The sequence below is a fragment of the Pleurodeles waltl genome, chromosome 7 (assembly GCF_031143425.1).
Source record: "Pleurodeles waltl isolate 20211129_DDA chromosome 7, aPleWal1.hap1.20221129, whole genome shotgun sequence".
In the NCBI taxonomy this organism is placed as follows: Eukaryota; Metazoa; Chordata; class Amphibia; order Caudata; family Salamandridae; genus Pleurodeles; species Pleurodeles waltl.
This window is the reverse complement of record NC_090446.1, coordinates 645306418-645331093: the sequence shown is the minus strand read 5'-3', so window position 1 is coordinate 645331093 and position 24676 is coordinate 645306418. Positions and strand designations below refer to the sequence as shown.

General features: G+C 42.6%; 1 protein-coding gene across 1 annotated transcript in view; it reads right to left on the bottom strand.

Annotated features, from left to right (window-relative positions):
• The window catches only part of STK10 (serine/threonine kinase 10), a 309494-nt gene that overhangs the window by 96960 nt on the left and 187858 nt on the right, over nt 1-24676 (bottom strand). Inside the window, exons 4-5 of the mRNA XM_069244642.1 lie at nt 11497-11646; nt 1065-1137 (exon numbers count right to left, since the gene is read on the bottom strand). Coding sequence (XP_069100743.1) covers nt 1065-1137; nt 11497-11646 — 223 coding nt within the window. The remainder of the gene's footprint in view (nt 1-1064; nt 1138-11496; nt 11647-24676) is intronic.

The window sequence follows — 24676 nt, the reverse complement described above, 5'->3', positions numbered from 1 at the left end:
AGTGCTCATCCCGGCTCGTCAGCCCCGTGGCCCCATCCCTTTACCAGACAACACCGTTTATTATCTGGTAAAGGTTTTCCAGCTGCCACTGGTGGTGGTGGGCGACCCTCCTTCCCCCTAATGGAGGAGCCTTCCTGCTTGACAACCTGACCAGCAAAGCTGTGCTGACCTTGGAACCAGAAAGCTGGATGACACAATGAGTTGAGAATAGTGCTATGGTGCCTTCTTGTGGATGCAAGCACTACACACAAATCAACCTGCATCACCCAAAAAGCTCTTTATGACAAATTTCCTATTTACACTACAGGAACATCTAACATATCCTTCTGAGGTCACTCAAGTCATCAGGCATCACACTCCTGAAGCATCAAGTTGCTGCTTGTAAAGATGGGTGATCCAAGTGCCTCACATGTTCCTTGCTACATGGCACATATAACCTTAATTTGAGTAAAATAATGAAGACCTACCTGCCTTACTAATTGTGTGGTCACCACTGTATTCCGTTTCTACCTTGGACCACCCCTCGTTGCCCCCTCACAGGCTTTGAGCGCATGTTCCAGTTTACCTGAACACGGTTCACATTACTAGAGCATAAACTGACACTATAAAGTACAGTGCTCAGTCACTTCATAACATGTTCAATAGATTTCAGTTTACTAACATCATGCACGAATTTCTGGATTTGTATTTTCGTTTTTTTCTCACTTTGAGATAAAAAGTAAAGTGAAAAAAAAAACATTAATTAGCAATCATAACTCGCCCTACCTTCATTAGGAGGTCATTGTCATTATTTTTGTTTGCCATTGTCAGCCAAACCCATGTTAGTGTTGGTTCGTGAACATTCATAACATGTTTGGCTATCCAAGACAATCCGGAGAGGTCAAGCTAAATGCTCATGGCAAAGGCACCATTATGTCACAGTAGGGGCTAGTGACCAATATTCAGCAAAGGATCTACACAAACAGGAAAAGGGCGCTGCAAAGCACAGCCCTACCCAGCATTCGACGGGATGCCATCACTCAAGAATGACTCGGTAAAGACCAGGGGTGAAATCTGTCACCTACCAGTACGGGGTCCCAATGAAGGAGTCACGCCTCTGCAGGGTTTTCATGTTTCTAGCCGACACCCCAAAATCAGCTGCAATAGAGGAAAAACACAAAGTGGTTCTTAAAGTGACTTACAGGGTAGATTTTTCACTTCACTCAGATTTGTTGAACCTGTCGCATTTATATTTCACAGCATTTGAGAGAAAACCAGGCATTTTACACAGCCGACTGATGCACACAAACTTTCCAATAAGGATCAACGTAATATCTAATCGAAACGTTCTCCCTTATGTTGCATGGACCAGAGTGTCCCGCCGTCTAGACAGTCCTTTTAAAGTGCTCACACCGATATCGTCCATCATCTCAGTTTGTTTCAGCTAACAACTAGAATGTATATATCTGTGTCAACATGCTGTCAAAACTCATATGCCATGATTATTCCCTTGTTACTCTAAAGAACAAAAATGTTCAAAGTTATCAAATTGACAAAAACATATTACAAAATCTCCACATTGAGAATATCCTAAAACACTGACAATTAGCACCTTTGTCATTAATGTAATCCTTTTGGGAGGAGTGAGGCAGTCCAATTTCAGCCATGTTTCATCACATCCTACACCAGTTTCAAAACCTCCGAGTTACAGCAGAGAACTTTCATGAAGATCTGAACAATCGTAAACCAAAATCTAGGAGTAAATGTAAGAGGTTGTGCAAATAGCGCTTTTGCAAACATATTGATGTACCTAAAATGCATGAACATAAATAAAAGTGCTTATGCTTGCGAAATGTATAGGGCTTCTGTTAAAGTGCTGTGTGCATAACCTGAGTTGTCCTCCTATTAAAGTGCCAATAGATAAGGACTGGTTCATAGTGTATGCAAATTACTGATGCTACACTATTACATCCCATAGTGTCTTACATCAGGGACCCACAACATAATTGCACATATATGTATATATGCACAGGAGCATATATACATATATATATATTTATTTCTGCTGGAAAAGGAAAAATGCCAGAAAAAGCGTGGTGAGTGAACAAACTGTAATTGACTAAAATTTTTAAACGAACAAAAAAACACACAGGTGTTGATTGGTTCAATGGCAACATTTCATACAAAAAAAAGGGAGGTAGGGCAGAACTGGAAAAGAAGTCAGGATGCAGGCAGTGCTTAACGGTGTGCCAATGGTTGCAGGTGGTGGTGCACTGGCACTCACATTTGGGAATCAGGGTTATTTTTCGTCTTCAAACACTGACCCAGAGAAAGAAAGAAAGAACAAGAATTGCAAAGTCACTAGGTCTCGAGGCCTAGGAGAGATATTGGCTTTGTAAATGTTTTGTAGCCCTGTTGTGCAGCAGCATGTCTGCTGTACAGAGTGTCTAATAATATTTTTTTTAAAGCGCTATGATGATGCAGCCGGTGCTAGCCACACAATGGCACTTTTTTATTGCTTTCCGAGGCAACACGGACGGAGGGAGTCGACATGGAGAGGAAGGCGGCAGGGATACGGGGAGGGGGAGCACACAGACAACAGCAGGTGTACGGAAGGGCCTGGGGCCAAGCACAGAGGCAAGGGAGAGTTGGAGGGAGGGGCTGGGGCAAGGAGACAGACAAACGAGTGGCTATGGCAGGCTGGGGACAAGCAAATGGACAACGCAGGTTGGGCCTGGGAGAAGCAGACAGACAACGGATGGTGAGAGAGAGTGGCTAGGGGCAGGCAGCCAGACAACAGAGGGTCGGGAGGTGGGAGGGACTGAGGCAGGAACAGAGAAGGGGCAGTACATAAGAGAGGCCATTAAAAAAAAAACACTGAGTGCATAAAAAAGGAAAATCTGAAAAAAATGTGCAGTGGAAGGACACAAGTAATGCATCCGTGCTCCAAGGAGCAGACACAAACACAGAGCAAGAAATCCTACGGAAAATGGCCAGTAATAAGCAATCAAATGAGATAATAAAGCCAATAAATCATAAGTAATGGGCAGCCTCTAAGACCCTTGTAAGATAAACAGACTCACCAGATATAGGGCGCAAACTGTCTTTGGCAAGATCTAAAAAGCGGAAAGACTGGGTAGAGGATGGTTAAAAAACAGTGACCAAGGGAGAAAACAGGAATGAAGAAGAACCTGCAAGAGTGAGATAAAGAGACAAAAAGTGAAGGATGGTGAAAGAAAGAAGCAAGAGGTGGAATGAAGTCTAGGCAGACTAGGTATTCGGCCACCGTGCATTCGGCAATGGCAGCAGCACACTCCTATGAACAATGTAGGTGTCTCCATTCATTTATTTGTTTATTCAAGCACTTGTCTCCCACATGTTAAGGTACAGGACGAGGCGGCAGAAATCCTTCACAAGTTGAAGGAAATCTTTTACAGCTAGGCATGATAAAAGATTTCTGTACTTCAGTGCTTTTGTACAACACCATCATCCAGACCCTTGTTTCAGTCTGAGAGAGGAATGCTTAAGATGTACATCTTACATAACAGCAAAAATTAATATTTAACACGTACGGTGTGTAGGGGCTGCGACAGGTCAATAGCAATCACTCAGGTACACAATGCACTGCCAGAAAGGAAGCCAGACCTGTGAGTAACTGGTATTTAATTATTTAGAGTAGATTTGTATGCAGCGCTACAGGGTCATCTTCAGCACTCTTTGAAGCACTGGGTTACCAGCCCTTTAACATACAGCTTGTTGAATGGTATCAGATATGAAGCAAGTGGGAAGGTGATTTCCATCAGGCGTTTTTCCATTGTTGTTTTCTTATGAGCAGCCTTGTAACCTGAAGGTCTCCTGGAACAATTCAGTGTCTTAGAAGTTTCCCACTGTGTAGCTAGTTGGGCTCTTATGCAAAGCTGGGCTTTAGAGCATAGCAGAATTATATCCATAAACTCCCTCGAACCACCCAGCAGAGCCTGCATTTCACTATTGCATTGGTAGAAGGTGGCTGAACAGAGATCTCAGTCAGGTCTTGGGTTTGGCAATCTCTGCCAAGACCTTTCATTAGTCGCCATGCAAATGTTGAATTTAATGCTAAAATGAATCTAGGGGCCAATGAAGTGGTTTCAAGGGAAATTTGACCTGTTCACTTTTTCAGGGATTTACACGTCGTCTAGAGCTAGGGTCTGCTTCCTCTGTTAGCAGTACGCGTATTAAAAAAGTGTAGTCTAGAAGTAGGTGTATTTTTTACAAGGCATACAAAGCTCTAAATGAACACCCTCGTACTTTCTGGAATGTGCACTTGAGAGAGGGGCTTCAGGTGGATTTAAACAGTGATTTGTGCTGTACAGCCATGCAACTCTGCTAACTGGGGCCATCTCTAAACAGAGGAATGTCCTGCATCCATTGGCACATGAGGTCAAGGCATTAAATGGCATATGTCTGGCTGTCTGAATCGTCCTTGTGGGTCAATGTGAATCTGGGCATCCTGGGCATGCACCCCGTTCTGCACCAGCACCTTCTCCAGGAGACACCTGTACAGACTGAACAATGGTGCAGACACAAAGGAACCTTGCGGCTCCGAACAAGTTAGTACCAGAGAAACCTATCAAGCATACTGGGGCTTGATTAATGATTAAGGGGTGAAACCGTTTTAAGGCCGTTAGTTTAATTTGCTAAGCACATTTAAACAAGGGTACTGATTTGAAATGTCATGCTTCAGGCTCACCACTCGTCTTTAGTATTGATGATAATTACGATGTGACGCTGTACCTTCAGTGTTTGCCCACAGTTACCACTTGAGAGTTAACTGTAAACAAACAGAACCCAAGATAAGGGGCAGTGACAAGAAAACGCAGTAGCAAACAAATGGCACTGCTCAGTACTGCCCACCCACCACAGGATCTGGGAAAAAAGGCTCGACACCTGTAACTTCACTCCCTTCTTACTTCAGGCTCTCAGTGTTATCAAAGTACAGGTTTTGCTCTGTTTTTAAACAATCATATGTGCTCCCAATCCACCATTTCTTCTCCTGTTTTATCTTGCTGTCTGATACTCTCAACTCTGTAGATGACTATGGCTACATAGGATTTCTCTGTCAATATTGTACCTTTGCACCTACGTCAGTTAGTCTTGGTCTCCCCTTCCTACACCAGATCTTAACAGACGTGAGGTCACTGAAGCAATTCCCATCTCTGCCCAATGATCAAGAAGAGAGCGTATGAGCAAACTGCAGGGTGAAACCTGGGGCATCGTTGGATAAGCCTGTAAAAGCCCCTAATCTATTATTATCGAAGAACAAAACACTATAGATGTATTTTTCACGTCAACTAAGTTACAATGCATTTCAACAAGCACAGCATCACCCTTCCAAACAGAAGAGAACAAAAATCAAAGTTAGGATGATGAATCCACTCATTCCAAACACATATGATGTGTGCCAAGTGAAATTCTGCCACTGTGGCTCAAACTGCAAACCAGAAAGCAATTATTGGCAATGTTCATTTTGGTAGTTCTTCTCTACAAGGCAAATATATTCTGTCTAGGAACTCGCCAACAAGTGCTAAAACATAAAGTAATCTTCGCTTCGTTTGACTCCTTCTCAATCATTGCTGCTAGTGTTTATAGAAAAGACTTCAAAGAGCCTCGGCCGGAGGGCCAAGAGTAGTGAAGGAACAGAAAATAGTGAATCCAAAGAGGAATATTTAGACCCCATTCAAGGAAATGGTGATCTAGCTGATGAACTCAGATAAAAAACCCATCTTCCACTGCACCACAATAGGCAGTGTGTGTACTTTCTGCATGGCAATGGAACATATTTCCCATCTGTGGCGATTACGCAAGTGCATCAAACTTACTGGGTGGCACCACGCGCAATTCACAAAAGAGCAACTCACAGAAAAGCATCATCAAAAAATATCCCTTTAATCAGGCTCAAGACAGCTGATTAGATGTAATGAGGCCTGGCAGTTTCATAAGCCCATCCCGGTGAAGGCTGAGTGACATACTCACACATAGATGTCTTAATATTTAAGTGAATCACAAGGAGGGGATTTGCACCGTGGCCCCTTCGATGTCTCAACACTGACAGGAAAAGGGTAATAGTAGCATTAGGATGAGTAATTTCCCACGCTTTCATCAAATGTTGAGCTTAAATACAGATCTTAAACCATCCTTGTGCAAGGAATCGCTCGCTGTGGTTTACAAGTGAGCTGGGAAAGTAATTAACCACAGAATGCAACCAAGGCCAACATTTTGCAACAGAGCAATGTGCAACTGAGGAAGACCGTCTGAAGCAACTTCCCCTGGCAGTGTAGCGGCCATCGAGCCCCACCTACCAGAAAGAGATCCATTATACTCCACTGCACTTCGTAGACAAATTTTTGCTTCCTCTCCTACACAGGTCAACAAGAGTTCTGATGTTTAAGCTGGAGTAAGGAAAAACCTGTAAAATTAACCAAAGCTTCCCTACACCAAAGCCAATATCAACAGCTTGGGGTTCTTTTCAAAGATTTTGGCGGACATTTGTAAACTTACGAACATATTTTCTACTGTGAGTTGTGTAGATTTTTTACAGTAAGCCATACACACAAATCCATTGCAATACACGTAGAAAGCCACACAAATCATATTTTGACACTGGGGGATTTTCAACAGTGGAAAGTCTGCTGGTTTATGTTTTTTTCCTTTTTTTGCTCTCCAAAAGGTAATAAATGTACTCTTGGAACCTCTTCCCATACACCCAGGGAAATGTGCAAGTTGCTTGGGAGTTATTGACACACAACTTGCGCTCTTTCAGTACTATTTGTTGGCACTAAGGTTTGTGAAAATCAAAAACATGCAAAATGGCATTGACTGTCTTCTCTAAGGCAACCACTCTGCCCTTCCACTGAGAACATGGATGATTGCTTGCCTATTCATAAACTTGCTACTGAGAAGATCTTCCAATATACTAAATTCTACCTAGTGCTGTAAATGTCAGATGAAGTGATTGGGTAATCTCATATCAAGGTGTCTGTGCTTGCATATGGCTTTTATAGGATTGCATTTCTTAAGGGTATTAAGCCTTTCAAATACCTTAAGGCTACCTCAAATTTGTAAATTCTACACTGTTAGAGATACATGATGTTCTGTATTCCTGGGTAAATGAATCGACCATTAGACTCAGCACCAAATACCCGATTTTACACAAATACTTGCAGGATAATTTCAGGGGACATACCTTAAATATGAGGTCATTTTTAGGAATTAGAAGTGCACTCCTTTTGATCACTCAGTGCATTCATTAAGGAAAATTGTCTAGTATTCGAATCCCCAGACATGGCTTCCAGATTAAGAACAAGAATACAGATAACCTATGGTTTTGTTATAGAATGCGCTTTAAAACACATGTGGAATAAACCACAGAAGACGAGGTGGGTAGGGGCTACACAAAAGTACAACATTGTTTATAAGGTTGCTCTTTACCTTACCAACCACAACTTGAAATCTTCGAATTTGGAGATCTGATATCCTCACATTTCTTTTGACTTCACTGGAATATGTTTTAGAGATGGACTACGAAATTATGAAAAATGTACAATCTCTCCTAAATCTAATGGTGTTCATGCTTAATATTGTTTCCCTCAGAAACCGAGGTTAAGCTGGTCTGCAAAGCTTTTTAGCTACTTCACAAGCAGTGCTAACGGCTTCACTGAGTTTTTACCTAGTCCCAAGGTACACTGCGAGGACATTTCATCAGATCGGGATTGTGTCTCCTCTTGTGTTCCATGCTAGAGTATATGTTGGGTATAATCAGACTTACAATTTAGGGTTCAACTCATAACATGAGCTCAACACTGGTCAAACTACAACAAATGACTGAAGAAGAAAACTGGAAAAAAACTGTTACCTAAAAGTTTTTTTTTTTACAAATGGACTTGGCATCATGTATACACACAAGAGGACATCTGGAAGGGAGAATGCACTTTCAAAAAATTAAGCTAGTGGCAACGAGGCCGAACATTCCCCCTTCCACTACCTCTCAAAGGATGCACAATGGTGTTCTGATCTCAGTGTCCTGGGACATATTTGTTTTTTCCCCTAAAGACTGTTTTGGATTGCTTAATTTTTGTCCCACTTGGGTAAGCATATAAACTCCTTACGACGCTGTAGACCTTTGGTTATGAGCAATACTGGTATGACAGTGCACCAGATTATGGGAAGATCATGGGGGATTTGTGTCTACTTTTTGTGTCCTACAAGGTTTTGCCCCCAAGGCATTTCTAGATAACAGAGGAGGCAGCAGAACCTTGTGTTGTCCCTTCTGTAGTATCCACTCCTGAACATACATTTTGCGTTGTAAAGGTGGCTTCACTCATTTCCTTGGGAAAATGAGGTATTTCAGCTGCCTGTAACTAACCTGTTTGACAGGGTTCTTGGGTGACATGCAAAATGTACACCTTAACGGCAGTGGTGCATAGTTAGCATGACCCCAAGGTTGCCAATCTGGAGTGGGAGGAAGTGACCACCACCACCGATTCCTTGATGCACCCTTCACACAGGCAGGAGGAATCACATATTTCACCCACCTGTGGGCCACCTCTGCCCCCTCTAAGAAGGCAGTGAACTTATTCCTATTCCCAGCCAGAGAGAGGACTTCTGTGCCAGGACACTTGAAGACTGTGTGCCCAAAAGAGAACAAAACAATGACCTGGTAATCAGGCACCAGGACTTCCATGCATGTGCAGTATGTCAACACTCATGCAAGTATTGAAAAAACATTATAGCGGGAAGAACATATAATTGCAGGACCAGCAATAAGATGGAGTATGAACTGAGTAAAGATAAAATCAGAGTGAGAAGGTACAGATGAAATCAAGAAGGTCAAGAACTTGGTGGCGTACTGGGAAATCATGGGATGTAAGGTAGACTGACCAAAGAGAATGCCAGATTTCTAATTCCACCTCGTGACAATTCTTCTAAGACCAATAATTTTCTCTGTGCTCAAGCTGTTGTGTACTAAAATTGGAAGGACCTAGAAAAAGTCTTATCATTGCTTTTATACTCTAGGCAAAAACCTGCAGAGAACTACAAATAATTGCGTAGCTTTGTAAAATGCATTTGAGAGGGTGCAATACCATAACTCTAGGTATGAGACATTGAATTAGTGAAATCAAGCACAACTTTGCACAACAAACGGTACCCTCCATAACAGGATAAGCACATGCTAAAATAGAAATCCTTTTCAGTAGGAGTGCAAGTGTCCTCTAGAAACTAACTTGGTAGATCGCTTTTCTGCTGTATGATTCACACCTTGGCAAATGAGCTGAGTAACAGCTAAACAAGCCTAGTTATCAAAACCCTTGAATTTCCAGGGGCTACATTACAAGGGGGTTAAATTAATAGATACCTTTAACGTGTCATCACTTGGACATTTAAAAAAAAATATATAATAATAAAATAAAAAGTAAAAAAGGAAATCTCCTAAGGATCCTTTCTAAAGACGTTTCTACAACCCAATGAAGAGTTTTCACTCCAAAATCAAGGCGAGTCCAATTCATCTGCATTTAATGTTCAACTGATGATTATTTCTTTAGTGTGTCCAAATGAAATCTGAAAACAATTTTCCGATCTAAAAAGGCACCAGGACCAGAATGCATTTTTCACTCTTTTTGGGTCGAGCGCACAAGCGATTTGATTGGTTGTGGCTTTTAACCACGCCCGTCAGTTTCATTCATCCTTATTACACTATGACTGTTTGAATACTCTTGATATGTTTGTGTGACCCTTCTAGTTTATTTCTCATCTCTGTTTGTCTTTTTGGGAGGAATGGTGTTAGCCAGCCAGCAACTCTGATGGTGGGGTGGTGAAAGTGGTATTCTATTGGAATTAGCATGGCAGATTTAAATTAGGATGCCAAATGTCAACTTTTTTATTTTTGGCTGCAGATGGAGGAAGACGGTAAATGAGAGTGCTTTAGTTACATGAGGGCCACTGAAATTATAGAGCAGGAAAAGATGAAATTATGAGGCAGGGTTGACCAATTTATGTGGCAAAAAGCCCAGTAATGAATTTGCAACTCCAATAGCTCTAATTCAAGCAAACGTGAGACCTATTGCCTTGCAAAAGCTTGTTTTCTATGACAGAGTGACTCGAATGTGTCTGTTACAGGTAAGGGTGCCGTTTGTTGCCAAGCCGAGAGTGCACAACCCCCCTGCTCACACAGGTTTACTTTAACCTCAGAGTAACACAACAAGTCTGAAAAACACAGATCCACCCACAACCAGTATTTTAGAGTGAGAGATGAAGGAGTTCATGTGTGTGCACTTTTCGAGCTGGCCTAGATTTCATACGTGTTCTAAAACAACCAAGCTTGGCAAGCGCAGGACCACTGACTACTGGCAGGGAGAGATTAAAGCTAACAAATAAGGTGCGGAGAAGAGGTTCAGAGCAAGGCACTTTAAGGACACAAACGAAAGCAATCCCATTAAGTAGCGCGCCTGCTCATTGGCTGACCCGGATATCTATGCACCGGACTGCGCGGGCTTTACTGTGGATAAACTTTTAATCTGATAGAATGACACTGTCAAGGAGCATTACAGTGCAAATGCTGTGTGCTGCTCCTGCCATAACGATCAGTGTGAATTAGATTACAGATAGAACTATTGGCCCTTTTGGGTGCGGCTAACTAAAGTCCTTGCCCTCTAGTACGTCCAAGCTTTTGTTAATGTAAAAACATAAGAAAAGGCTCCGCTCACGTAAGCTTTTTTCCCGGCCAATGGATAACTCAAAACATAATGCACAGATTGACATGAAGGCTTTGAAAGGATAGTAGTACCTAAAACATCTCATAAAGAAGCTGGAGTGACACAGCGTATTTTTTTTTTATTTTCAGTTTGTGAAATGGCTCCAAGAGCACAACTGGCTAAAGTTTATAAGGAGCTGTATATGCTGAAAAAATAGCTAAACTGAGGCAACAGTGAGGCCCAGGTGAGCTGTTTGTTTCCGGGCCCGCAGAACACTGTAACTGTGGGGCTGGAGCTTGAGACACCCTGTAGTAAAATTCACTTTGATCTTCATGCTATCAACAGTTAATGTTTTTGGCAAAAAAATGACCATGTAATAAATTTCAACATTTCAGAAGAGTATATGTCAAAATTTATTGCTATCGCATCAATTTGAGACTATTCGAACATGTGATGTACTGATGAGCCGGGCTGGTACTCTCTGCTTCTTCTGCAGCTCTTTTTGCTTTTTCTGCGACTACATTTTGAAAGTGTAATCCGTATCATCCTGATCAACACCATGGATGCTCCCATCTCTTATGGGAGACATACTCATAGTTTCTACCAATAATATTCTTCTACAGAACTTGTACACAATTACTATCTTTCTCTAACAAAACATAATGCATTATCAGAGCCATTGCACAAGAAAGTGTTTTTCAATACATACGCACAGTAATGGTACGGGTTATCTGGAAAGCACACCAGCGTTCTTCGGCAAAAGTAGTGAAATAATTTAACTATTACTCACCCAGTCGGATGTCCCCATCATGGGTCAGCAGCACATTACCAGCCTTCAGGTCACGGTGAATAATCTTCTTGCTGTGCAGGTATGCGAGGGCCTCCAGCATCTGGCGGCAAACCACTCGGAGCTGGGGCTCAAGCAGCCCTCTGTCCAACTCTAAGAAGAACAAACAACAGAAGCACCATTACAATAGGTCACTGGAAACTAATTGACTTTTCTGCCAAGGGCTGCCCCTACCACTGCTTCCAGCAAAACTGCAGACCAAACAGTTTTTAACGAAAGAGTACGAACTAATTTGTGCACCGTGAAGCTAGACCCCAGGAGGTTCCACCAATAGAAAAGATGGCCACTGCCAAGTGAAAATTCATTTTCTAAAGCACCATTACCCTACTGTGTCGTAAACTGGTGTGTACTGGGTCATGAAAATTCAAGTAATAAATAAAGATGACTTTAAATTCTGTATTTATCTGGTCACATTTGCTGCACTTTTAAGACAGATGCCAAACGCCAGATTATGTCTTCTAGCAAACCGCAGCTTGTTTTTAACACGTGGACTGCTGCTTACAAAGTCCTCTCACTTTGAAGTCAGAGAAAGAAACGTAAGGTGAATTACGTGAAACCATGTGTGAAAAGAAAGGCTGTAAGACGTCATTTTTTGTGAAACACATCAACATGTAAATACCCCTAAATGAACTTAACACATTCAGCAGTTAGCAAAGTAAAAATGAAGCACAGTTTTTGTAATTCCGAGGCGTGATGGAATTAAAGATTTTAATGGGATCCAAACAACCGAGAGACTTGGTGATGCACAAAAGATAAAATGTGTGCAATACAGTTTTTATTAGTAACATTGTATGACTGCAAATTTAGTGGGCATTTCAATGGAAAATGAGCTGTCTGTAAATGTTTTAGTTACATTAAAAAAAATAATCATCTGCCTCATGTCGATTAAAGCAATTTGGGTCGCAAAAGTTTGTGGCCCTAAAAAGTGGGGCGTGGTTCTAAAAAGTTTGGGAAGCACTGTTCTAGAGTGATCTGTCATTGCTAACACTTGTACCCCCGTGTGAAGTAAATGACTGCTGCACTGGCCTACTGAGGAATTGAAATACTTACTGGAAGCTCGATCCCAATGCACAATGTAAAAGGTTGGGTCACTCGTCCACATACACTAATTTGGTGTAACAATTAGATCTAGGATTTAAATAACCTTCACTTACCAAAGGAAAATTATCGCAATGATAAGAGTGTTCCTTGGTTTGGAATAAATCCAACCGAGGGTATATCCGGGTATTTTTTAGAATGTTTTCTTAACTGAGATGCATTGTAGATTCTGATAAGGATTGGTTTTCAAAAAATGCATGAATTTGACTGTTTCTTTGATTATTTTTCAGCATTTTACTTTGAATATTTATACCTAAAGATAGCATAAATTCTTTGTTGAAGAAACAAAGGTTCCCCGAACATCAGTTATTTATCAGCAGGGAAAAGCTCAATGCGAGATGTGAAAGGGGGGGTGCAGTTCTCTCACTCGCGGGCTACAGAGACTAAAAATATAAGTCTAGGAATAGAGAGTTTAAGGCAGTTCCCTAACTTTTTCAAGATGACCAGCAGCTTTCCGTCCACTGTTGTAGATTGCTTTTCTAATTCCAGGAGATCATTTCGAATTATTAAGCACAATTTTAAGTTATAACTTGCTTTTTTGAGGGACGGAAGAAAACTGGGGCGGTCAGGCTTTCACAGAGTTAATTTTCCATGGGAATCAGCCCGGGTGGTGCACCTACAGGATGGAGCATACAACAGCAATGTTGACTCTGATATTAGCTTTGGAAGTTTCAAGACCACACAGGCCTTGGGTTCCTTGCATTAATGCTTATGGTCAGTGCTTAATTTGTAAATAAAAAGGTGCCGGTGCCCAAATCCCTAATCTTAAACACAAGTCTGCTGCAATTAAATGTGCCAGCACTGAGGCGGCGTAATCCTGATGCCATCTAGGGCCTCTCCCTGCCCCTTCAGCTCACTCTTGCAGCTTTCTACTTTCTCCCTTTGTGACGTTTTTTCGTTTTTCCCTTCCTCCGTCTTTCCCATATGTCTTTTGCTCGCAGCAAATGCTTGATGCAGAAGAATAAGCCCCGGCCCGAAAAAATAAGTGCTGTGCTCAACACCGGAAACAACAAGCACAAATTAAACACTGCTTATGGTTTCGCTTTTGGGACCCATCAGAAAAGATAGTAGAACAACTGATCTAGATGCACTCTACTACCTCTGTGATGAGGGCTATAGCTCCGTGGCAAGAAAGCACGTGGAGATGAAATACGACATGGGTTGCCTCTGTCAAGCAACGAGGATATATTATATTTATTTCTATTTTATTGGTATATTTATATAATACCCGAGAGCCTGCACGCCTCTTTTAAAACCTGTCCCTACTGCAGTCCACTTCTGACATCTGCAGTCCCCTGTAATAAGCAAATGATGCAGCTGTTCAACTTATTACCGTTCATTTGTGCTGACAGGAACCCTGCTGCCAAAGCCAGAGGCCAAGGTGTAAGACAGTTTACAAAGCACCATTACCATTGCAGGTCAAACAACAAAAACTACAACTGGCTTTTCATTCTTCTGCTTTGGTTTTCAAAATGAACAGTGATCAGCAGACAGGAGATATTTATGGTAGCATTTACGTTTTTAGCACTTTATAGCTAATTACAGGAAAGATTCTCTGCATGTTCCAACACGCTCGGAGTTACAGCATTTTTTCATCAGACTTCCATTGATCAGATTCGAATACATTTTTGTAAGCATGAGACTGTTAAAATAAAGCTATTTTAGGCTTTAAAAATCAGGAGTCTCCTACCTGAATGGGGTCTGTTGATATACACACATCATCAATGAATGGTGCACGCACAGCACACAAACACTATGGCTATATGGTGTAAGTGCAGTGTGGGTGCAACTATGTTTGCACCCCCTTTGTATGCCTTTGGGGCATTTCTGTATTACAGAAAGTGCAACAGACGATCCTCTGGGCCCTTCTATGTTACCATTACACCTTATAGATTCTCTACGACATTATGTCATAGTGAAATTCCATCATTTGCATCGGGTCTGGGCCCTAGTAGATTAGTATTACATCTAACCAGGCACCAGTGACGTAGTATCGATGTTGTGGCAAACAGGCTCTCAGGAGTTGAGCTAACGGTGCATCCCTCAGGAAGCTGTGCAGGTAGTGCACTCCATGGCTGTACCATCTGACAGGGGTTGCCCACTGGCATGCCAGGGATTCTCTAGGTAGCCCCACATAGGTCCACTCTTGCAATACTGCCTGCCACCTTCTCCCACGATGGGTTTGGCACCTCTTTAAAAACTGCAGAGGAAGATGGACTCAAAAAGTGAATTTTCAGAGTGACTTTTACTTAATTTTCCCCATCGCAGGTCGAAACAGAGCACCCCAAATTATGGTTTATAGAATGCATATCGAGCCAGTCCACGCCACAACAATCATGTTTCCGGTCGTTGAGTATGGTGCATGAAAAGAGGTGAGGACTGTAGGTGCAGACCTGCAAACTCACACGGTGCCACCATGTGCCACAGGATACCGGCTCCCTCCACCAGGTCAACCGGTGAGGAGGCGAAATCACACAGTGACAGGGAAGTCGAGTTGGAATCACTGCACAGAGTGGATTCCCAGCTCGTCTTTGGAGGCTCTGAACTGCCAATGTCCTTTAATAAGTGTGATTACATACTAGCACATCGGCAAAAGCCTCAGCGACCCTGCATTTGTTTTCTTTTTTGGAGAGGGCTGGGGAGTATTAGTGGATATCAGAGTGACCCTCTGCACAAAGACCTGCCCCTTTCAACCCCCCCCCCCCCTCCACCCCTCTTACACTGACAGGATTTAAACCAGTAAATATGTGAAGTACACCAACAGGCAACCCGCCCAGTTTCTGCCCTACCGTCATGCTTTTGGTATTCGTTTACTTAAAGCACAGTAGGTTCAACTGGCCCTCACTCCTCTCGTTTGACATTTACATACAAAAATAATAATTTTGATAAAGTCGTTTCTCAAAAAATATTTGTAGAAATAAAATGTAGTTGCAGCAGGAAAAATCTCTGATTACGTTATACCTTTAGATTATTTTGCATATGCGCATATGTTACCATCTCCAAGTAGGTGTATCTTTTCATGTGTATGTGTCTATATATTTCTCACCAACTGCGGAAAAAAAGAAAACGTTCCACAACTCTCCCCAAATCACTACTCTAGCACTCATCCTAAACCTCTTTTTAAACTATCCCCCTACCTCCATTCTGACTCGTCATAAACCTCTCCTACTACTATGGGCTCCCAAATAACCCTTTCCAAACTATTTTCTCCTTTAATCTATTCATCCAAATAACAGTCTTACATATCCACCACTCCCAATAGCAAGTTATATATTCCATCTACTAATCCACCTTGTGTTCCAGAGTGCTACTCACCAAAAAGTGCTTCAATGCCTCGTTAGAGGTATTAAGCACTATATAAGTACATGTACAATTACCTCTCAACGTTAGAACAATTTTCACTGTTGGACTGAGCATACGTAAAGGAGGGGCTATGGCGTGGGATGGAGCGATTGAGTGGCTTTGGACCCTCGGCGCTGCTTAAGCAGGCACAGTTATCGTTCCCCACAGCAAGAACGAAATCCTATTGAGTAGCAGATCACGTTTTGGGGGAGCTTTTGAAGTCCTAACTGTAGTATAACGTAGGCACCGGAGATGGGGCAACCCATAAATGGGGCTCATTCTAATCAAAGCCATTAAATATCTGAGCAATGGGAGACTCTGAGACTCCACATCATATTTTGCAGGTGGGCCCAATCATTTTGGGCTCCACCACTGAGCCCTAAATGGATTTCAACAGCACAGTGCTTTCGTACAAGAAGAAACCTGTAATGCGCAAGGGATTCCAGCTCATCTTACTGCTCACTGCGTGATACTGGCTACATACCAGGAGGCCATAAGATAAGAACCGCTCATTACAAAGAAGCATTGTGTGAGCTGGAAGGTCTGTCATTTAGTAACGCCTCATGGGAGAGGGGAAAATGAAGCTATCTTGTGGTGCATTTGACTGTGTTCAGTGCCAGCATCGCCAACAGAGAGGCTGGGTCACCTCAGATCACTCCATCCCAGCACAATAACCTCCATTATTAAATTAATTAAAAGGGATACAACAGCACACTTGATTCCAATCTTCATGAGAAAAGTCTTTTACTATTTGAAGAAATTTGGTAGTCATACTCCCACTTCAACTATTAACCCTAGTTCTCTCAAAAGCATTTGGGGGGAAATGGTGGATTTTCTGTTAAAGCACAAGGAAGCGAGCAGGTGGAATGGAGACGAAGAGGTAGAACGAAGGTGAAGATGCTTGCCATTGGAATTTAATATAACCCAGTGGTGGTAGAAGTACCATCACACCCTCTGATCTTGCCCTCTCTGCTTCACAGGAAGTGACATCACATGCTTGCTGTCACAGTGATCTCAGTGAAATGTGGGTGGCATGAGTGATTAATTGTGAGGTGGGTGGGGGCATGTGTCAACCATGAGACTGATGAAAGATGGCATGAAGGCTGGATTCCTCACCAGGCAGGATTGGAAGGCCACAGAAAATGCAGCACAACAAACTGAAAGGATAGCAGCAGGGGTGTTGAAATTAATAAAATATCTACTTGTCCATGGGAAAGGTTGCTTCATAAATCTACTTGCCCTGTAAAATAAAATCCACTTGTCCCTTTGGTGTTACATAGTACGGCGTCAAATTACAGCAGCAATTTCATTTCATAAGAACTCCGATTATAGTCTTTTTTATTATGCCAGGGATCATACTATAATAGGGTTTGAATACTAGCAGTTCACTTATATTGCAACCTTTCCGCAGGTCTACATACTGTGGCTGGAGGTAGCAGCAACTAATAGTTCCAAGGTTGGACTGCCTTTTGGAGTCCATGCAAACCTACAAACTTACATGTTTCAGGGGCTTTTCATCAGCTCTTGTCTAATCTTTTTCCCATACTGAGAAAGGATGGACATTTACTCCTGACAAGACAGAAGTAACATTTGATTTCTTCCAGGGTTTGGGAAAAAGCAGTTGGAGGGAAAGTGAACTTGTAAACACTCAACAGATTTTCGCATGAGCAATTCTACAGATGCATATTTGCTTGTGCTAAAATGCAGTTCACATGTTTTGTAAGAGTATGATTTCCTGGTCTACTTCTTTAAATTCTTGTGAATTCATTAGAGCAGTAAATCTGTACTATTTCATGGATATAGCTCATGGGTGCACTTTTGTGACTTTCGATAAGCACTGGGCACCTAATTAGGTCTGGCGTTAACCAGGACATTTTGTTTTTATTAAAATTCTATCTCTTTCTCTGTCTTTCTAGTAACAGACTTCACTGTGACATCACTCTGACCTTTCACAAGGAGCATATCAGCACACAGAGTAGTTGTATTTAGCACCTGAAACATTGTGGCAATGTGAGCTTTTTGATTACAAAAAATATATTATTTTTGCCAGTGTTTGTTATAATGGTGAGGGACCCACAGAGCCCACAACAAGAAAGTTGTACAAAAACCATGTCAAAACAAGCCTCGCATCGATAAAACCAAAAGGCTGACCACCACTGGAAGACCTTTGGGATTTGCCAATGCTTGTTTATTTCTATGTTTCCATAATCCTGTTGAAACATGTTACCCCGATTTTCCATTAAGAATATTTTTTTGGGAAGTACTAGCATGCATCATCACATTTTACTTAATGGTGGTTCAAAGAAATGATACCCACTATTTCACAGTAGCACTGTTAAACATTTTTTTCCTAGGTGCATGTTTTGTCAACATTTTATTTTGAAAGCAAAGAATCATCAATCTTTACTTGAAGATTCTGCAAATCTTTGCATCTAATCAGAGTGAGTTATGGGTGTGTTATGCGTATTGTTAAACTTTGCAAATGCGTGTACATTTTTATACTGGAACCACTGTCAGTAGTGCAGTTCGAGGATTAAAACATTTACTTAGAGCGTTCACCCTAATAATAAAGGCTTTGCATTAATGAACCATAAATACAATTTGAACAGCATTAACATAACAAAAATATTACCTTAACTGCAGACAATGCCCTTCCCCATAATGTACTGTAAACTGGCAGACAAAGCGTTTGTGCTGCAGGGTGTTTGTCCTGCTTGTCTCAAGGACAAAATAGATATAAAAACTTGTCCTTGACCCCAAACAATATGTCCTGGGCATTGGGCTATACCTGATGGCAATCTTTCAAATACTGGTCTGGCTGACACCAGCCAGGTTGAGGGATATTTGCCTGAAATGCTGTCTTTGTGACACTGAGTCAGTATCACCCTGAAAGCCGCTGGAGTGGGAAGAACTATCATAGTCAGACTGGGATCAAAAATAGAACTAGGCACGCCCCCCAAAAAAGTGACACACATTTGCGATTTCTGCTTTTTATGATGCATTGCTTGGTTAGTAGATGGGGATTCATTTTGGAAGAGTGTGGTAAATAAAGAATTTTACAGTCTGTATGAGCAGTAACATTGGATAGGACTGAAAACTCCATTATTCCATCGCATATCACTCACTGGTTTACGGATGCACATACTCATGTTGATGAATCTCCATTTGCCCTTGCTCACCCTCATGCTCCTAAGTCCTCTCCCTGTTCATACGCCCTAATGCTCCAGCTTATTCATGGGGAGTCTCGATGTACAAAACGTCAGAGGTCCCCAGAGGGTCATGGTCACCCTTAGGGCTGATTTATATTCACTATTAAGGACTAGAGTGCCATGCACACACTAAGACAGCACCAGCATATTCATCATCAGTTGGTCCTGTAACTACCCACTCATCCTCAGGACCCATAAGAATCCTGCTCACACACAAAGGACCGAAGAGGCTTCTGCTCTCTTTTAGGAGCTCTTGCAATCCTGCTCACTCCCTGCTGTCTTGGAATCGTGCTCCCCATCAGGTCCGCTTTAATCCCTGATCACCATTCAACCCAACACTGCTTGCTCACTCTTACCAGGAAGCTACGACTTACCCTCAGGACAGTGTAGAGCATGTTTATCATGGGAGTCCAGGAAGCTTCCATTTACTCCAAGCACTCTACACACAAAGACCCGAAGGTTCCCAGTCACTACTGGGTTTCTAAAGCTTCTGCTGACCTGTAAGCCCCCAGGCTCACTGTCACTCTTAGAGTACCCTAAAAAAACCTTACTCAATTTAGGTCCTTAAGGCTCCAGCTTATGCTCAGGCCTCAAAGGCTCCTGTCTCAATTTTAGTTCCCAGGGGTCAACTTTTAGTTCCTAAATGTTCATGTGACCATGCTTAGCCTCAGATCCCCTTGCACCCGTCACTCTAAGGTTCCTGAAGTTTCTCTTCGTGCCTTCAGACCCTGAGATGCCTGCTCAACCAAGAATCATTAAAGCTCCTTCTCTTTTGTCCTGCTCCTGGAGTTTCTGTTCATCCTACAAATAACTGAACTTCCTGTGCACTCACATGTCCTCCATAATGACCTTGTTTATTCACTTCCCAGGTGGTGTTGATAAGTCTCTGCATGAGAATACCTCCTGCTCATCCCCAAGTGCAGCATTACTTCAGGACCTCAGGCTGTCTGTCCATCCACACTGAAGGGGCTATGAGATTAGGTAGCTCCAGTCAACCTTTTACTTGGCTGACCTTAACTGGAAGCTTCCCAAAACTCTATTTTAATTTAAAAGAGTAGCCGAGCATCTGGAATGGTACAATGTGGAGATCCATGGGTTCTGGGAAACTGTGTTTCTCCGCATTTCTGAAGCAGCAGGAATAGCTATCCCTCTCACACCTGATGCATGACTACTAGGAGGGGTGCTGCGGCCCAAAGTACACAAGCTCTTGTACAAGCTCCTACAACTGGCATTACTCCTCGCAAAGCGTAGAGTAACGATAGGATGGATGGGGCCACAGACTCCTAGTGAGGTCTTAGGGGTGAAGGATGTATTGAAAAGGAGAGTCACTAAGGAACAACATATGAGGCTCTCTCGTGCTGATGCGATCACAGAAGATTTGGTGTCTTGGTGGGCAATGCTGGAGTCCTTTAACGAGTATAGTGACACTGATACTGACACGGAGTAGTGAGGAGAAACAACCCCACTCCATGTAAGAGAGTTGATACTGCTAAGTGAGAATTGTTTGGATTCATGCTATCTACAAAATGCTTCCTGTCTTGACAGCTGTGTAGATTCTTCATACCGGACAGACTGACGATTGCATTCCTAAGTTTTTGCTTTATGATACTGGCACCTATTACCACGTGCTCTATGTTGTGTTATTTAATTAAAATACAAAAGGTTAAAAAAAAAAAGAGTAACTGGGATTGGCCAAAAGCAAGTCTGGCCAGCTTCCGTTTTGGAGGTTTGAAGTAAACTACACAAAATCCCACTATATTGAGTCAGACATACTAAAATGTGAGAATCTCATCTATGAAAACCTGGGACAGATGGATTACATTATTGAATGGGCCTGCAAAAACACTGAATGATTTATGTGTCTGTTGCAGAGGTGGTTTCTGTGAAAACTTGAGGTCACCGTTTGCATTACGTATATGCAATAATCTGTTGGTTTTAAAAACAAAAATTGACAGAATGTGACCAGCACCCCATGGGGACACCTAGCACCAACGAAAGAGGGTGGAACCTGGACAGCCCTTTCGTTATCCCTTTTATTATGACTCTATTACCCTAACCAATCAGTGCATTTGGCAGCAATATACGGTCAAATTGTTCGGAATTATTGAGGCAAGTCCTCTCCTGAATAACTGACCGAAGCCAGGTCTTGCTAGCTTAAAGAAGCTCTTCTACGACCACACACTATGTTTTGAGCACAGTTGTCCAGACAGAGCTGTAGAACTAACACATACCTCAGACAGCGAGTATAAAAGCTGGCAGTACAAGGGTATTTATCAAAGAATGAGGCAGAAATCCGTCCATGGAGCAGTAGTCTGGCAAGTTATTGTGTGCCAACGCAATCTTTTTTAGATTATTGCATCCCTGTGTCATGTTAGGCAGTTTTAATTGTGATCTTGGTTTCTATTTAGTGGAAATATTGAAATGAAACTCCACACAAACATGGTTTACAATAAAATGAAATCCCTCAGTGTATAAATGGTGCCTCCCTAGCAGCCAGCTTCTACAGTGCTCCATAAGCCATTTATTTAAAAAGTCGGTTCGGTGGAGTTTACGCAGCGCCTACAGGTGTGAGAGCAGCCAAAGCGATGGGAACCTCTAGCCTTAGTCCCTGGGGCATTGAACAGCTTGCAGCAGTGATAGCTATGTCCCAAGAAAAAAGCATAAAGCCCTCAAAGTGGAGTTAGACAATGGCTGAAGTGGCCTCACCCACTAACCAATGCCCCTTGCTGTATGCTGGAACAGGATGAAGAAACACGTGAACAGCACAATGGATGAAGAGGGCTGGATGAAAGCCCATTTAAGTTAGGCATTTATAATTTTATAATGCAGACCTAAAACTTAAAAGACAAGAAGTGATGAAAAATAAAGGATGGGAGAATAAAACACAAAGTGGTGTAATGCTAGTCATTTAATATAAAAAGGTAATCGTAAGAAGGACAAAGGACATTTTCTGAGGGCAGACGCTTTTCATTTATTCATTGTAAGAAGTTTGAAGTTGAAATAAATGTTGAAAGCTGCGATTCAAATCCGGTTTGGTGCAGACATTTGAGAGCCGATTTGAAAGAGTGATCAAAGCAGCGGAGACTCCACGCAGCAGGAGGCGTAAGGCCAGGGAGGGAGGGGCATGCAAACATCGCGCACCCTCCAGAACTAGCGCAACCACCTGCTCACAAAAACTAACAGGAAGCAATCCCAGATATAAACAGATCTAATTCCTGCTTTTGCAATATCACTGAAAAAAGGATTGAAATCCAAACTTTGGGACTGGAAAGGCCAATATCCAAGTTTGTGCTTCGGGTTCTTACTTTGATCGTGAATGCTAGGGGACACCAACTGAGTTGTATTACATATTCATGACGGACACTTGGAGGCTTGTGGTTGTGGAGCCACAGAGTACGTGTGGCGTCAACAAGAGGAGTGTCCAAAGTGTACAGGCCTCTTATTGAAGGAAATATGTGATTTTATTCAGGAAAAATAGGTAACAATTAAGCCGGATGTAACACCTCAACTGGAGCAAAGTGCAACACTGAAGAGATATGTGGAGATGCACTTCTGAAGGATCTGGGTGATGGTGTGGCAGCCATGTTGAAGACTCCGGAGCACTCACAGTAAGGGCAGTGTGATCGAGGGTAAGCTCTTGTTGAAGCCCAAAAACTCACAGAGGCTAGCATGCAAATTCTAGAAGTGTGCAAGCAGCTATGAGACACTGACCCAGCAGGGTGGCCCCACTGCAGGGCGCTTACAGAAATGGCACTGCCCGAAAAGGGCAGGCGATGCATGTCGTAGGCCAGTTTGGAGGGATGTACAGGAGAAGATGGAACGTTGGTATTACTACGTCCTGCATAGAGAGTCGGGCCAACAAGATAAGAAATCGCACTAAATGACTACAGCAGCAGGAACAGTGGAAGTTTTTTTTTTTTTTTTTTTTTTAATCAGAAGGTCGGCAGCGCCGGCAGGAGTAGCTAAACAAGATACCCAGGTAGGAACGTGTTGATCTTCCCTCAGCACGAGATTAGCCAGAATTATAACAAGCCAGAACAGGGCCAAACAGACAGCGATCCTTTAAAGATGCTTTAAGTGACAGCCTCTATGAATGGAAAAGTAATTTGTCCCAAAACTAGGACAAACGGAGTGCTGTACCCATCAGTCCACGTCTTCCTTGAGGGGCTGTTCTGTCCCTAAGCAACAGCACTGAAGTGCGGGTATTTAATCAGCGGAAGTAGACCCTGGGGAGGATTTACAAGGTGTGAGTAATTGAGGAGTACCCTTAAAGGCTTGTTCTATCTAGATACAGAATGTCAGTGTTCCATGAAACCCCAGTCTCTAGGGACACGAAGGGACAACATGGATGCTGCAGTAGGTAGCAGAAGTGATATCACAATTTTCTGACCTTTGATGCAGTCACGTAACTAACCTCTTGTCACACTATCACCCCCTCGACGAACTTCTATTTGTCCCCGAGTCTCCAGAAGTGGAAGCTGCAGAAAGCGAACAGGCCCTCTGTTGCTACAGTAGCTGCATGAGCCCAGTCAATGGCACCATCTAAAACGCTGGGATCCCTCGCAGGATGTGGCGAGGGGCCTTTGAGATTCCATATCTCACAGATATCCACAGACCGTAGCCTGAAAGGGGATTGGGGGGGAGGGGCGTGGGGGGAGCAGGGAGGTAGGTCTGAGGGGGGCCAGGGAGTTCTCCTCCGCAGAGGAGACTGCCTTACTCCCCTGATGCCAGTAGCGCTCCTATCATCCGAACAGCTACCCGTCTCCAATCATTTTCAAATGCATATGTTCTGTAATGGCACAGTGCATCTTTTGGGTACAGACAGGGCGCATGGGAGACGCTTGAAGAGGTTCTTCTCTAACCTCACTACTCTATTTAGTTCACCAGCATTCACTGAAAAACTTTGTAACAGCCGTGCGAGACGAGAGCAAGTCTGATTATTCACTTTGTTTATTAGCAGTTCTAAATAGAGTCAAACTTATCTTAGGGGTGTCGCAGCGCTTTACAGTTTAATAAGGATATGGTTACACACATCAGTTGCGTAAAACTACTAGTTGGTACAGTGAAAAACCTAACATTGTCTATAACTAAAATGTCAAACCATAAGCGTATTTACCAGTAAGTACTAGGTGGAGAGCTCCCCCCCACTTAATAAGTTGGGAGTAACTGAAGAGCCCAGTACATTAATTAAGGAAGTGACGGTGAAAAAAGAGACATGACTTCGTAAACATACTCAAGAGATCGACAAGCAGCGACTCAGAAATGCTGCACTGAGGGGTGGATCAGTTCCACAGAGTGGCTCTATTTTTGAGAAATGAAAGCGAAAGCTGCAGGTAAGGTTGCTGACGGAGGGTAAGTTAATCATCATGGGAATGGAACGCGTTCTTAAAATGTCATTTGAACTGACAAATCTAATTTTGTTCATGCCTGGCTCTTTTGTTCATCTAGGAGTGGTGAACAGAGGTCAATTATCT